Below are 13,842 nucleotides of genomic sequence, written 5' to 3' on the forward strand. Positions count from 1 at the left end.
ACAGACTTCTACTATTCATCAACTTATCTTCCAGAATACTGTCATCTATAATATTATGTAACATATCCGTACTTTATTCGAAAAGAAGCTATTGTGGGCATGGGGAGGGGGGGGGGAGGAGGATCGGCCATCAGTGGTCATGGCGGTATATACCGCGATACAGCGGTCTCGGTAGCGCTATAGCGTCATTAATAGAAAATTTACAAAACAAAAAGTTTCGTTACCTCTTTTTACATGGTTACTTTGAATATTTTTTAAGGCAAATATTCTGGTTTGCGAAAATAAAAAAAATACGCCCCTGTGTTTTATTTAAACCACCAACCGACTAAAAACACTTTGGGACTAGATTTTTCAATATCAAAAAGTTGTTAGTGAGTAACTTGTTATCTTACAGTTTTATCCAAACATGCAGACTTTATATAAAGTTATTGACTGGCCAGTCGTAGAATAGTAAAAAAAGTAAATCATTAAGCATTAGCAATGTCCTTTCGTCATAACTGAAGTAAAATCACTTTGATAAAACTGCCTTTATAAATACTAAAAGATTATAATTGACATGAAATTTGTTTAGAAATTAAAAATGTTTGTTCAAATTGATTTACAAACAGATTTCTCATGTAGTTTTTTTCTGGAGAACATCTTTACCTCTTAACAAATCAAAATCTTATTATTTTAAACTCCTTGGAACTGCACAAGTGTTTCTGACTTATTGCCGTTTCGCCATTTAAGTGTTTGTTGTCGGTCATAAAGTGCTCCCCTCCCCCAGGACAACAGTTCATCCTCTAAGTAAGGGATCATTGAATTTTTTTAATGTATACATAGACGTTTTTAAGACATTGAACAAAGATTACCTCAATTTTTCTTCGTAAGGCAATACGCGCAGTTGCTTGAGCAGCGATGTGGCTACATTGAAATCAACTGTCTATTACATTCACAGAAGTTAATAAAAATAATTTAAAACCGGAAGATGTTTTGGATCTCGACTAATGATAGCATACGGAAGTGAAACAAAATAGTTTTATTATTAACTCTGTAATGTGGGAACTATATATTCCAATGGTATGCAGTATTACATTAAAATATCGATATCATTGACAGTGTTACGATGTAATAATATCGATTCTAGTAACATTTTCATCCAAACAATTTTATTAATTAATTTTTGATATCGATAATTTTCGTAACACTATCGATATCACGAGTTGCCCAACTATCGATAGTTTGACAACTCTAGCTTAACATGAAAGGTGACATACTGGATCTGCCTTAGTTTATCGAGCAGAGAATGTGAACAAAAAATATGTAATTAATACTACATTCAGTGTAATTGACTTCTAGTCTTTCGTTCCCTGTAAGTGACAATAGATACCAAATATTTTATAATATTTACAATGGCAACTCGATAATGTACAATGAGACTTAAACATAATATCACATGATAAAGAAACGAAGATAACTGTAATTACTAATCTCCTTAATTCTTAGTTCTACGGTGTGTTCCAATTTTGTAAATAAGTTTACAATTTTTTTGTGTAAAATTCGATTAAATCGATTACATAGATCATTATTCGTAGAAATTCCTCAATAATTTTAATATTATACCTAACTTTTATATAAATGTATATAGATTTCTGTGTCTTCGACATATTTCTGGTATGAAACATGGTTAATATACATGCTTTAAACTGAAAGATGGAATTTTAATTTTTGAGTTTTCTCTTATAAAATTGTAAATCACGTTACAAGTGAAAACTCGCGAAAAAAAAATCGCTCTTATAATGTGATTTACAATTGCTAATAGCTAATTATCAATTACTGAAGATAAACAATTATTTACAATAACTACTTACAATACTGTGATATACTTTATACAGTCAATACTGTACACAGACCTAATACTAGATAAAGCACAAATTGTGTCATTACTTAATTACAAAAAGGCAAGGATATGTTTATACTATAAGGATATGTTAATACTATAAGGATATGTTTTACATACATCTTGTGCGAGCGCGTTTCTGCATTGATTTTTCTGCTTAATCTAGGACTTATAACAAACAGATTGTAACGACATCTTCAATCTTAACTGTGAATTGACGAATATGAAAAAAACCACATAAACCGTTATTCGCACACATTTACAAAAGTAGCTATGTATAAACGCATTTTGAAGATCTTTATAATTGTAGACGCTCATTAGTCATCTGTCTCTTTCACATGCTTACAAAATGGCATTTGAAAGAGCGATTCATTACTTCTGTGCGGTGATTAAATCAATTAATTTCGAATTTTATGTTAAACTTAATTACAACATTGACTGTTTGATCTTCTGTCTTTCTTGATAAAAAGAGGCTTCATTATATAGACACTTTATAAAGTATCAAAAATAAACTATTCATCGACTCTTCATTTTATGTAGATAACTTTGTACGTTTTATATGAAACTCTCCAAATCTGTCACAGATAAAAATTTGGTGGAAATCTAGGTGGGGGCATCTGTAACAAAAAGAAAATTTGATGAAATCGTAACGTATAAAACTTATGTGTGCGGTTTCATTATCTTTACCCCCCTTACGACGAAAATTTCTAATAAATAAGACCATAACTAGGTCGTCTGTCCATCTTGTTGATGGACATGCTACGTTGCGCTTGCCGGTACATAGTCTCCACTGCAGAACCCCAAGATCCTAGCGACCATTAGTTTTGTCCGCTATTTGACCTGCCCACCAGACACTTCAACTTACAAGTCCGCTGGACTATGTTTGTCCACCGACTTCATCATTCCTGTTTCGACCTAGTAGATAAATCCCAATAGTAGTCCAAGTCTTAAAATAAGGTCCACAGTGAGAAATCATATTTATATTAACATATATTACACTGGACATTGGACGCAATGATGTTTCTTAATTTGTTCCTTAGCACGTTCGTAAGAAACGGCTCCACTATTGTATTTTTTTAATAATTACCTTCAGGCAGTTTACTATTTGGAAGAAATATTAAAACAAAATTTTATTTTTCCCATACTAACAATAGTGCAAACGACGGATACGGCTTCAACAGTTCGCCAATTTTTCGTCATACTTTGGTTGCATGCTCCTATGGGAATTTAATAGACAAAATTGCCCCGGAATCTAAGTTAGATCTGACCGTCTTATCTGACTGTCAAGTCAGTATACACCATCTTCTAGACAGCTAACTCGTCACAGTCTAAGAAATACATGCTATCTCTTGCTTTGCTTGTACATTAATCTGCATTAAGCCGTTTGCTGTGTTTATAACTAGGTAATAGTTGTTCAAATTCAGAGAATTAAACTTTTTTTTTTCTACTAGACTGCATAAGTCTAATAACTTTTGACATAACAAGACTATAAGAGCACATTTTGCAAAAACTAAAGAAAAGAGAAGAATTGTTACGTACATTTAGACGATTTCCACCGAAGACAGGATATCTGTATAAGTGTGGCCTCGGGGCAGTTCTTTGCAGAAATCTTGGCCGTACAGGACCTCGAGTAAACTTTGCCGGGTTCATGTTCCTGAAATATCTAGGTCCGTGGTTTGGTGGGAAGGAAGAACATGGCGCACCAAAGTTTATTTCGGAATTCATCTCACACATGTATCCTAATAAGGGCGGAGGAAAATTCTGTGAAAGAAAAACATTCAGCTACAATTTATCATACAAATTTCTAAATAGTTTATTTGAAAACTTCCAAATAACATGAAATTCTACTAATTATGTGCGAAAATTTAAAAAATTATATTCGCAAAACTATAAGCACATTCGTCTTACCTGTGTTCCTAATTTAGCTGTGTCTAAAGAACATCTTGTCTGCATGTCTACTGGAGCCATAGAATACGCATTATTACAATCAACATCTTGTCCTTTTGAGTTCTGTGAAACTACACAAGTGTTTCTGACCGGTTGCAAGTTCGCAGTTTCTTTATGTGTTTGTAGTTGGTCATAAAGCGCTTTGTTCTCCGTCAACAGCTGATTCTCCAAAAGACGGATCGTTGGGTTTTTCAGTATATCCACGGATGTTCTTTTTAAAACATTAAACAGAGATAATGTCAACTGTTCATCGTAAGGAAATATACTTAGTCGCTCAAGCAGCGAAGCGGCAACGTTTAAATCAAACTGTCTATTGCATTCACAGACGAAGTTGGTCAAGTTAATAAAAACTGTTTTAAATCGGGAGAAGTTTAGGGTCTCGGCTAGTGACAGAACGAAACAGTCACATAATGCGGTTTCATCGTCAACTTTGTAAAGAAGAAACTCTTTGTGTTCCATCAGGTCAACTGTACTCAAATGTAACAAAATTGTTTCAACGACTTCCACTTTTATGGTAACGTCCTCTTTGGTGGTTGCCTTTTTAATGTAATCTATTGCCATTTCAATGAGAACTGGTGTGAGGTTTCTTCTAATACATTCATGAACAAAAGATAATCCATACAGCCTTCTTAGAGAACTAGACTGTCTTAGCAACATATACTCTCGAATAAACATGGGTTCCTTCAATGTTAGAAGTCTTTCTCGGACAGCTTGAACGTCTAAAGTGGCATGTGGGAACCTGCATTTATATTTATAGCAACTATAAGCGAGATAGTAGAAACACACGCCAGCAAAAACAACAGTTTCAATATATAACATAGGTTTAAATTTTGAAGCAATTAAGACAGGTTTTGCTTGATCAGAATTTACATTGTGATTCGAATCTGATGTTCTCGTGCATCTTTCCTCGACTTGGACATCATTGACATTATCTAACGTTTCACAGGTAATTGTATGATCGTATTGAGGTTTACTAATAATGGATGTCGAATTAGCGTCTAGATTCTCAGAAATCATTTTTGTTAATTTATTTTGTGCGCCAACTTCGTTAATATTTTCACTACCAGTCTTTACCGAATGACTGGTTGTTGTGTTTGTAGGGCTTGTTTGAATCTTACCAAATGATTGTGGTACATCTTCATCAAAAGCTATGAATCTTATATTGGATTCGTCATGTACAGACTTGGGTGTATCGATCGTTTCAAAAGCTGTTATGCTCTCAGCAAATAACGACAATGTGTCATCGTCATCATTATATTCATCATCGACGTAATCATTGTTACAATTAACTTTAGATGTCTCGTCAGTCTGGTCTTTAGTTTCCTTGTCGGCATCATCTACAAAGTTCATATCGATATTGTTATTATTGTGTTTAATAAGAATGTTAGCTTTATGAAAATCAGTTGAAATGCTTGCATTAACTACTTCTACATTTTCATCGATTTCGTCTCTGCAATCTGAATTTGTTTGGTCTTCAAGTAGTAACTTCCTTATACTTTGACAATGAGAAATGATTTCACTCTCCTCTTTTGATTCATGATAAAATTTATCAATTATTCTTTGCTTATCGGAACTTAAGTTTTCATTGTCGTGTCCAAGCCAATTCGTAATTTCTGCTTCGAAATTTATGAAGCTTGTTTCTAGTCCATCCAGAACATCTTCAAGAGTGACTAATTTCTTTTCCGGGAATGTACTGTCATCGTTACTTTCACTGTCCGTGTATAAACTCGACGGAGAGGGTGAACTGAATGGTAAATCTCTTGATAGAAAATTTACATCACTCTCCGGGGAAGTTTCTTTATCGTCTAACATCAATTTATTTTCTTTATTTATTTTTTCGTTAATATCAGTTAGATTGACGATACGTAATTTGTTGTCTAAACGCACGAAATCATTTGTGTGCAAAGGAACGGAAGTTGTGGTGCTGGAGATCGACGCGTCTTTAGTTAATAAGATACATTCAGAGGAAACGGAACTTTCTGATGTGGGTTTTGAGGCATCAATGGTTATTTCAAAGTTCAATGACCGTTTAACATTTGTCTCATTAACTGTAGGCGATGACTCCGGGATGCTCTTTCCATCAGATGATTTAGGGTTGGAAGCTATAACTTTTTTAGCTTTTACTAATCTCTCGGTCTTAGCGCTTTTGGTGCCTACCGAATTATTTCTTGTTATACGCCGCTTGGTTCCGAAGGATGAATCCTCTTGCTTATTTGAGGTTTCTGTAACATATTTAACGTTCCCTAAATTCGTTATTGTCACTGATAAAAATGGTCGATCATTATTAACTTTTAGATCTAGTAGTTTAGGGCTGTGGCTTTCGAGCGCATGCCGCGGGTTTGATACCCGATAAATGTAGACTTTTTATGAATAATTAAGCATCTTTAATTTCACTCACAAAAAAATTAAACAGACATTTACAAGGACAAATAAATATGTAAGATATCCCTAAGAATAGGCCGGTATCTCTATAGCGGGAACGTTACGAAGCACGGAGAGCCCTATGAACAAACTGAACAACTTTTGTTGTTCTTGTGTTGTGTACAACAATAAAACAACTACTATAGATTAGTAATCATAAAATTAAAATTTAAAGTCAAACGCAGAAAATTTGATATTAATTATCATAAAACATATATTGCGTACGGCTGGCATTGCGCAGAACGGCCGTACACAAAGCCCTTCCCCCGCGCCCCGCACCTATACGGCCTCCATATCTGCCCCACTAGTGCGCAGGCCCAAAGTAAAGGAAAGTAGGGATCGAGGTACCGTAACCAACGGCACTCTCTCTCAAGCACGGAACCTCGAAGTATAGCATAGTTAGTCTGTAATTCTTTAGTGGTAGTATGTGTGTAATGTAATTGTTATATTCTTGCGTGTGTATTCCTGGTCAAATAAACGTGTTTGTTTACTTCATCGTCCTGCGTGTTTCTTTTTGGAGATAACCCCGTACGTCAAGCTACAATCCAATAAATGTCAATGTGAAAAGCACTTCCGTGGAACTAGAACGGAGACGCAATACAAGCGCATCCTATTTTTTCTTTTGTCATTGAAAAATATTTATTTGTTTTGCATTTGTCTGAAACTTACAGCAGTTACGTGCCATTGAGCTAAGTTCAAGCTCCAAGGCTCCATTGATAGTTTCATCTGTTTGGAAAGCTTTCAAGCTTTGATATCCTACAGAAATACGCTTCATGGATACAAAAGAAACTTTTTTTTTTAATGGAATCAGGCGTTACCTTGCGAAAGTCCATCCTAAGTAAGAAAAGGACCAATATTTAGCCACTTCCGCACATGCAGTGGTAGTCGTGCAACAAAGTGCACCGCCCGCCAGCCCGCTGATAAATGCGAATGCGGCAAACAATACGAATTACACAACTGTCACCGTTAATTCACTCAACACGTGTTTCACCCCTCCACGGGGCATCTTCAAGAGTTATATTACATTTATCCGATTATCCGATTAGTGCTCGTACTCTGTGTTTGGCACTACTTGTCTGTAAATGGCTACTTGAATAAAATTATGTTATGTTACACCGATTAGTGCCAAACACAGAGTCGAAAAAGAACGAAAGAAGAAAAAGAAAGAAAGAAGAGAAATGAAACTTTTGCTTGCACTGACAGTCCACACGTGCGGAACGTAAACTAACATTAAGTTTGAGCGCCCTAGAGGGATTTGGTTGATTTAAGACTTGGCTGCTATTATTGGATTATCAGAACTACTAAATCTAACATTACTGCCACTTCGGAGCACGTTAACACTGGGAGACGTGGCGGAAGAAACTCCAGAATCCACATCCTACCTGATACCTGAGTTTATATGAAATCATTGTCACTGATATTTATAATTATTTTTTAATATTAAAATTTATCATATTTACCTGTCGTATTTGTTTCACTACGTTGATTGCTCGTCCACCGTCTTCTCTTTCTTTGAGTTGTACGAGTTCCTCCGAAGGCAGAAGATCCTTTTGAGCATAAAGAATTATTGTTTTATTGTCATATAATTTGTGCTATGTTTATTTAAAATGAGACAATATTAATTATAACTTTTGTACAAAGCAACAAGTTTTTTTATGTTTATTTTTAAAAATTCCAACTTTATTACATTCCTTCAGCTCAGTAAACTATTGTACAACTTCACTCCTCCTAGCAACAGTTTCCTTTCCATTGGTACGTTCATTAATTGGTCGGAATTTAAATCTAATTCTTAAATTATATTTGTGTTATTGCAAGGTTTATATTGGATTGAATAGATGTAAAATATTTTCTTTGTAGCAATATATGAATAATACATAAAGGTTTTGTTTTTTCATATAATTGTGTTGTTAGTGACCGATTGCAGTAGATATAAAATGTTTCAATTATTTAATTTCGAATCCTTTGCAGAAAGTTTAGATTAGTTTAGCAGCTAACCCTTTCGATAAGATATTTCAGATTAGTTAATGTACTGCATATCGGTTGGACTTAAGCTCCTAATATGGATATATATGTATATATATACATATTTATATACATATATATATATTACTTTTCGTTGTCTCAAAAGGAGAGGTATTTTCTTTGTTGGAAACATACACTACGTTTAATTGTTCATAATGAGAGCCACTTTTCTTATTTTTTGCGTCTAAATTCACATTGGACATAGGTGTAAAAGATGCTTCTACGCCTATAACCAATCACTATGTATCAGGAGAACCGGAAAGTAATGTCGCTTTCTTAAGTTATTCTTAAGTATTTCTAATCAAGAATATAACAACAACCTTTTGCTATCTAGTATACAAATTTTTCAACACCGGAGCGTTAAAAACCAATCGGTTTTTCTGTAAAATATATCGACAGAGATGACATTATCATCCCCTCAAATATATACATAAATCGGATTATTTTTTTTGTATGAAATGCAAAATTTAAAATGTAATATTTATAATAATATGCAAACCATTAGCGATGTTTTCTGACACGTTCGTTGTTTGAATTTCTGTGTCGCTAACTTGTACGTCTTGGTTTCTTTTCGCAGCATGTTTTCGTTTCACTTTTGATTTTGTGCATAGGCTATCGACTGTGAAAGCATTTCTCTGATTCTCTCCAGAACCTGTGAACATATCCGTCATTAATCCAAATGGCTGTTTTTGGGATATAACTATTTAAAATTTCGAGACTATAAATTAAATAATATTTACTATTACCCTCAAAGATACCGTGATTATAAATAAGGAATGAACGCAGAGTTCCGACAATTGATATATACAATTAGAATGCGACAGGCCAATAACATCTGGCAGTACTTCATGAACAGATAAATAATTTTAATCAGTAATTTTAAAACGCGTATTACTATATTAACATTACGTTATTTAAAATTCTCAAACCAATTTTGGATAGCGTGTACCATACATTAATAGTCTGCCTAACTAGGAATGTCACAAATATTGAACTCGTGTATCTACGGGAATAAACTTTGACTACTCTAATCGACTCCTGGAACTATATTACGTGGAATAAATATAGCAAAGCCTTATCATTATAATATCCGCTGATAGAAGCTTACTGCTAGGAGTAGGCCTGCCCAGAAGATGACTATGACCATGTCTTCGGATATATACATATACATATATATATCGACATCACCGCGTTGTAGCTTCCTAGATTTTTTTAATAGCCGCCGTTTTTGAGGATCCCCTTGTTCTCCCTAACCATGATAAAGTAGGATAGGTAGGATTTATACAAGTTATTATTTTCAATGAATATTATTATGTTCCTTTATCATCATTGTTGATATCTTCTATTCATTTATCTTTTTTCCTTATCTAACTAATGGATTCAGGCGTTATTTTGCGGAAGTCCATCCTAAGTAAGAAAAGGACCAATATATAGCTACTTCCGCCAATGCGTATGTCGTCGTGCAATAAAGTGCACCGTTCGCCAGCCCGCTGATAAATGCGCATGCGGCAAACAATGCGAATTACATAACTACCACCGTTAAATCACTCAACACGTGTTTCACCCCTCCACGGGGCATCCTCAGGAGTAATGTTACACTGATTAGTGCATGTCTCGGTGTTTGGCACTAATCGGCATTACTACTGCATTGGCGGAATTATATAGTATATATTAGTCCTTTTCTTAATTCTTTTTTCCTTTACGATATTTTGCACTAGTTTTCTTACTTTTTCTTTCGTACATCGACTTACTTCCTTCGCCTTCTATGCAGGATCCTACATTTACGTTTTTTTTTTTCTATTTACATTTATTAAATTTATTTGCCTTAGTTTAATATTTATTTTATTTATTTATTATTTATATAACAGTTCTTCTGAACGCATTGTTACAAAAATATTAACTGTCGAAATTAAATAAACGTAATATTTTATCACAGGGTCTTCGTGATAGCATCTAGGAGTTGTTACGCATCTTGTCAATTTTTTTGTTCAGAATTTTCTTGTGAAAATTTTACGTAAATATAATCAATTACAAATTTATTATGTAACAAAGCGTTTGTTAAAATAACACTATCGGAAGAAATGTCGAATAGCCAAAAATTTCATGTTACATGTGATTTCATTTTCTTTTCCGTTGTAGTAAAATAAATATGATATTGATGCTCATCGCTCAAGTGCTAACGCGAATGACACACAACACAGTTCAAACGAAGAGAGAATAATCGCCTTATTTTCAGACAACGTACTTCAAGTAACGTCTGAAGTGTACTAAGTGCCTTAAGAAACTTCGCCAGAACGAGCCATTCATACGTCGCGCGACTGTGGGAACCATAACTATCATTCCCACAGGCAGGGGCGGTTCTGGGTCAGTCATGCGGAGTATTTCACACTCTCTACTCCTAAGGTTTTATACTACAATAAATCGTGGTACGATTTATAAATTTAATACTAGGTGAAAAAGTCTCGTCATTTTGTCATAAAATATATTACTTATACTATATAAGAGTAACAAAAGTACCTTCATTGGATAGTAAGGATTCGCCTTCATTTTCCAGTGTAGGCTTATATTCATACTTCACCAATCTCTGACCAGAATCAACCGGTTTTGTTGAAGAAATAAAGTCTGCAATCAAAAGAGTGTACATTTATTTATCAAAAAGGATTAGAAACTGATGTGGTATTTGAATGCATATTTTACTCGAGTAGAAGGTTACTTGAGAAGAGTATTGTGAACACTTTTTGGAGAGTATTTTACTAATGAGTGAGCGAGACAGGCAATAGCAAGCTTCTAGCATTAGCAGATATCGCAGGTTTGAGGCGACGGGGCGCCTGATCTAAGACCTCTTGAAATTAAAAAAAATATTGGCTTACAGTCAGTGGCGTAGCTAGGGGGTGGCGAGCGGGGCGGCCGCACCAGGCACCACAAGCAGGGGGGCACCAAAGTTGAAAATATTTTTTTTTTAATTTTTTATTAATAAAAATAATATCGAATTTTATTATTTTTGTGCTAAAAAAGTTGTTAAATAACGGTTACAAATTATAATATACACAGTGTTTAAGCCTTTCATTCGCAAAACAAATAAAGTGTTTTTTAAAAAGGCCCTAAATCACAAAACACATATCTGTGTTCATGAAATGTACAAGAAGATATATATGTGTTCAACATTTAAGGACATGATCCTCTCCCTTAATGTATAAATCACAAAGATGGGTTCATAAAGAGTTCAAAAAATTTTGGAAACACAATTTTGTTTTATACGAAAAGGGTGAGGATCATGTCCCTTTAAGAAAAAAAATTATTTTGAATTCTTTAATATTTTAAAGAAAAAAACAAAATTGAGCTTCGGATTTTTTACTATTTTATGGGCAAAAAATAAAAAAATTGTACCAAAATGTGAAAATTATATAAATAAAGAATTTAGACTCTTTGGGGGGGGGGGGGGGGCACCAAGCCCCAATCTGCCCCAGGCCATACCATAGCTACGCCACTGCTTACAGTCTTCAGAGCGTACTAACGCTCTTTCTAGCTTCCTCACTCCCCCCGGGGTACGTAAATTAGTCGCATCTAGAACATTAACTCTTGCACACACATCGCTGTCCTTTAGAGAGCTGACCCCATGCGCCCAGTTACGTTCCATTTTTTGGCGAAGGTAAGTTTTTACTTTTGTGATTTTTTTTGTGTCCATATTAGTATATTGTTTACTATTTATCTTTGTATGTGTGTATTTTGATACGGTATGATTTCTTTATGTATTTTTGATTTTTTTCTATACTTTTTCTTTTTTTTTTGAATTGAAATGCCTAACGACAAACAAGTGTTGCAATGGCTGGATGAAGTGCTTGATGAAGAGCAAGATATCGCTGGTTCAGATTCGCAAGATGAAACTTTAAACGATGCTGTCATTGATAGTGCTCATAATTCAGAAAGCGAAATTGAGGAGTCTGAACTTATCCCAGACATCCCTGTATCAACGGAAGATAATTATTTTTATCTGGACATACTCAGAGAAATGGCCCGGAAGTTAAATGGTGTAAAGTACCACCATCGAACGTAGTAAGGACCCGAGCACAAAATATTATTTTACATTTACCTGGAATATAAACATATCTGGCATCAACTCATTTGTCATACACAAAGCGAATATTGGGAAGACTATGACATATACACGGATTTTCTTGAAGAAAATAGCTGCGGCACTTGTGGAAGATCACCAAAAACGTCGAATACAACTAAGTGCTGTACCAGCGACAACAAAAGAACGGCTCCGTGAAGTTTATAATGTGAACAGGGCGGATTATCAATCGACAGCTAAGCGCGGGCGCTGTTCATTATGTCCTATAAAGGACGACAAAAAAGTGCCAACAAAATGTTTCAAGTGTCGTAAACTTATTTGTTAGCAACACTCAAGGATTTACTGCGTCGGATGCAGAAGAGAAGATTCCGCTGATGAGGCTGAATAGACTTTATTTCTTAAATTGATTTCGGCTATGCCAAAAAAATTAGTTTAAAGAGCGGTTTTCCGTTCGTGTTTTTTTTTTATATTTTTAATGTCATAGTAAGTATTTGTTTCTTAAAGTTAAGTATATTAAAGAACTTTATTAATTACTAGAGAAATACATTAAGTTTTATTCCTTTTTGATACTCTTTTCCCAATGTTTTTTTGGGGTCATTTAAGACCCCATGCGCCTATTTGAGTGATTTTCTTAATGCGCCTAATTAAGTGTTAAAGCAGCGAAACTCGAAGGCTTGCGGGTCACGCTTTTTCGAGTGAGATCTAATGATCTAAAGATGCGTTTACATATGGATGAAATAGAAAAAATTCTATATGTAGATATGATGTTTTGCCTCGACTTCTCAACAGTACGAGTTTACCAATTCTTATGTTGTATGGACTATTATTGAAACATTATGGAACTTGAAAATCGAAAAATATATGCAATTTTCCATAACATAGAAGCAAGGACTTAAAATTTGCCTATTAATATAAGTACCTCATAAATTAAGAGTGAATTAGATAATGATGTATGTCTCAATCAAAGCCATAAACTATTTGAGTTTTGTAAAATTATAACAACTCATTGAAACTATTAACAGATGAATTTTTCAATGATAAATACAAGAAAACAAAAATCTCTAAGTTGTTACTTCCAAAGTGTAAAAATCAACGTGGTTAATATCATTTAAGTATATAATACCAAATCTTATTTATGAACCACTATCGTAACTAATAAAAGTGAAAACAAAAAAAAAGGCAAAAATGCTTCTTGGAAAACATGAATAATATCCAATAAACTATAATAGTAAATAAAAATAATATAAAACACGTCAATGGAAACTCTATAAAAAATTTATGACAATATTTCGCTTAACAAATCTTAGTAACAGCCTGTATTTCATTTTCAACTTATAAAGATTATATCTGTGGCCAATTTCGAAACATCGACCGAGACACGACAATCGGCTTAAAAAAATATACGTTATAAATTATCACAGTATGCGAGGTAGGATATATTTTACACAAATTGTAACAAGCCCTGTGCCAAAAAAACACCATATACACCAATAATACACGG

At 34.2% G+C, this 13,842-nt stretch overlaps 1 protein-coding gene across 1 annotated transcript; it reads right to left on the reverse strand.

Annotated features, from left to right (window-relative positions):
• Positions 1-1,809: 1,809 nt before the first annotated feature.
• On the reverse strand, positions 1,810-10,642 carry LOC137924351 (serine-rich adhesin for platelets-like). The gene is made up of 6 exons (XM_068767746.1): positions 10,579-10,642; positions 8,769-8,921; positions 7,708-7,794; positions 3,788-6,048; positions 3,419-3,640; positions 1,810-2,496 (listed from the first exon to the last, which is right to left on the reverse strand). Exons 1-6 carry the CDS (start codon positions 10,640-10,642, stop codon positions 2,458-2,460), a joined length of 2,826 nt encoding a protein of 941 aa, XP_068623847.1. The 3' UTR covers positions 1,810-2,457.
• Positions 10,643-13,842: the final 3,200 nt, after the last annotated feature.

This window comes from Battus philenor, unplaced genomic scaffold (genome assembly GCF_028537555.1).
Source record: "Battus philenor isolate CCGP_79_NKW_IND1 unplaced genomic scaffold, ilBatPhil1.0.hap1 SCAF_23, whole genome shotgun sequence".
Taxonomy (NCBI): domain Eukaryota; kingdom Metazoa; phylum Arthropoda; class Insecta; order Lepidoptera; family Papilionidae; genus Battus; species Battus philenor.

What these genes read in the sequence shown, in the direction of transcription:
- LOC137924351 (XM_068767746.1), bottom strand. Translation starts at nt 10,642, where the DNA reads ATGACTGACCCAGAACCGCCCCTGCCTGTGGGAATGATAGTTATGGTT. An exon ending in TAGTGAAACAAATACGACAG is followed by an intron (nt 6,049 to 7,707) that starts GTAAATATGATA and finishes AATATGTTACAG; the next exon opens with AAACCTCAAATAAGCAAGAG. An exon ending in CAGCTAAATTAGGAACACAG is followed by an intron (nt 3,641 to 3,787) that starts GTAAGACGAATG and finishes TTTCTTTCACAG; the next exon opens with AATTTTCCTCCGCCCTTATT.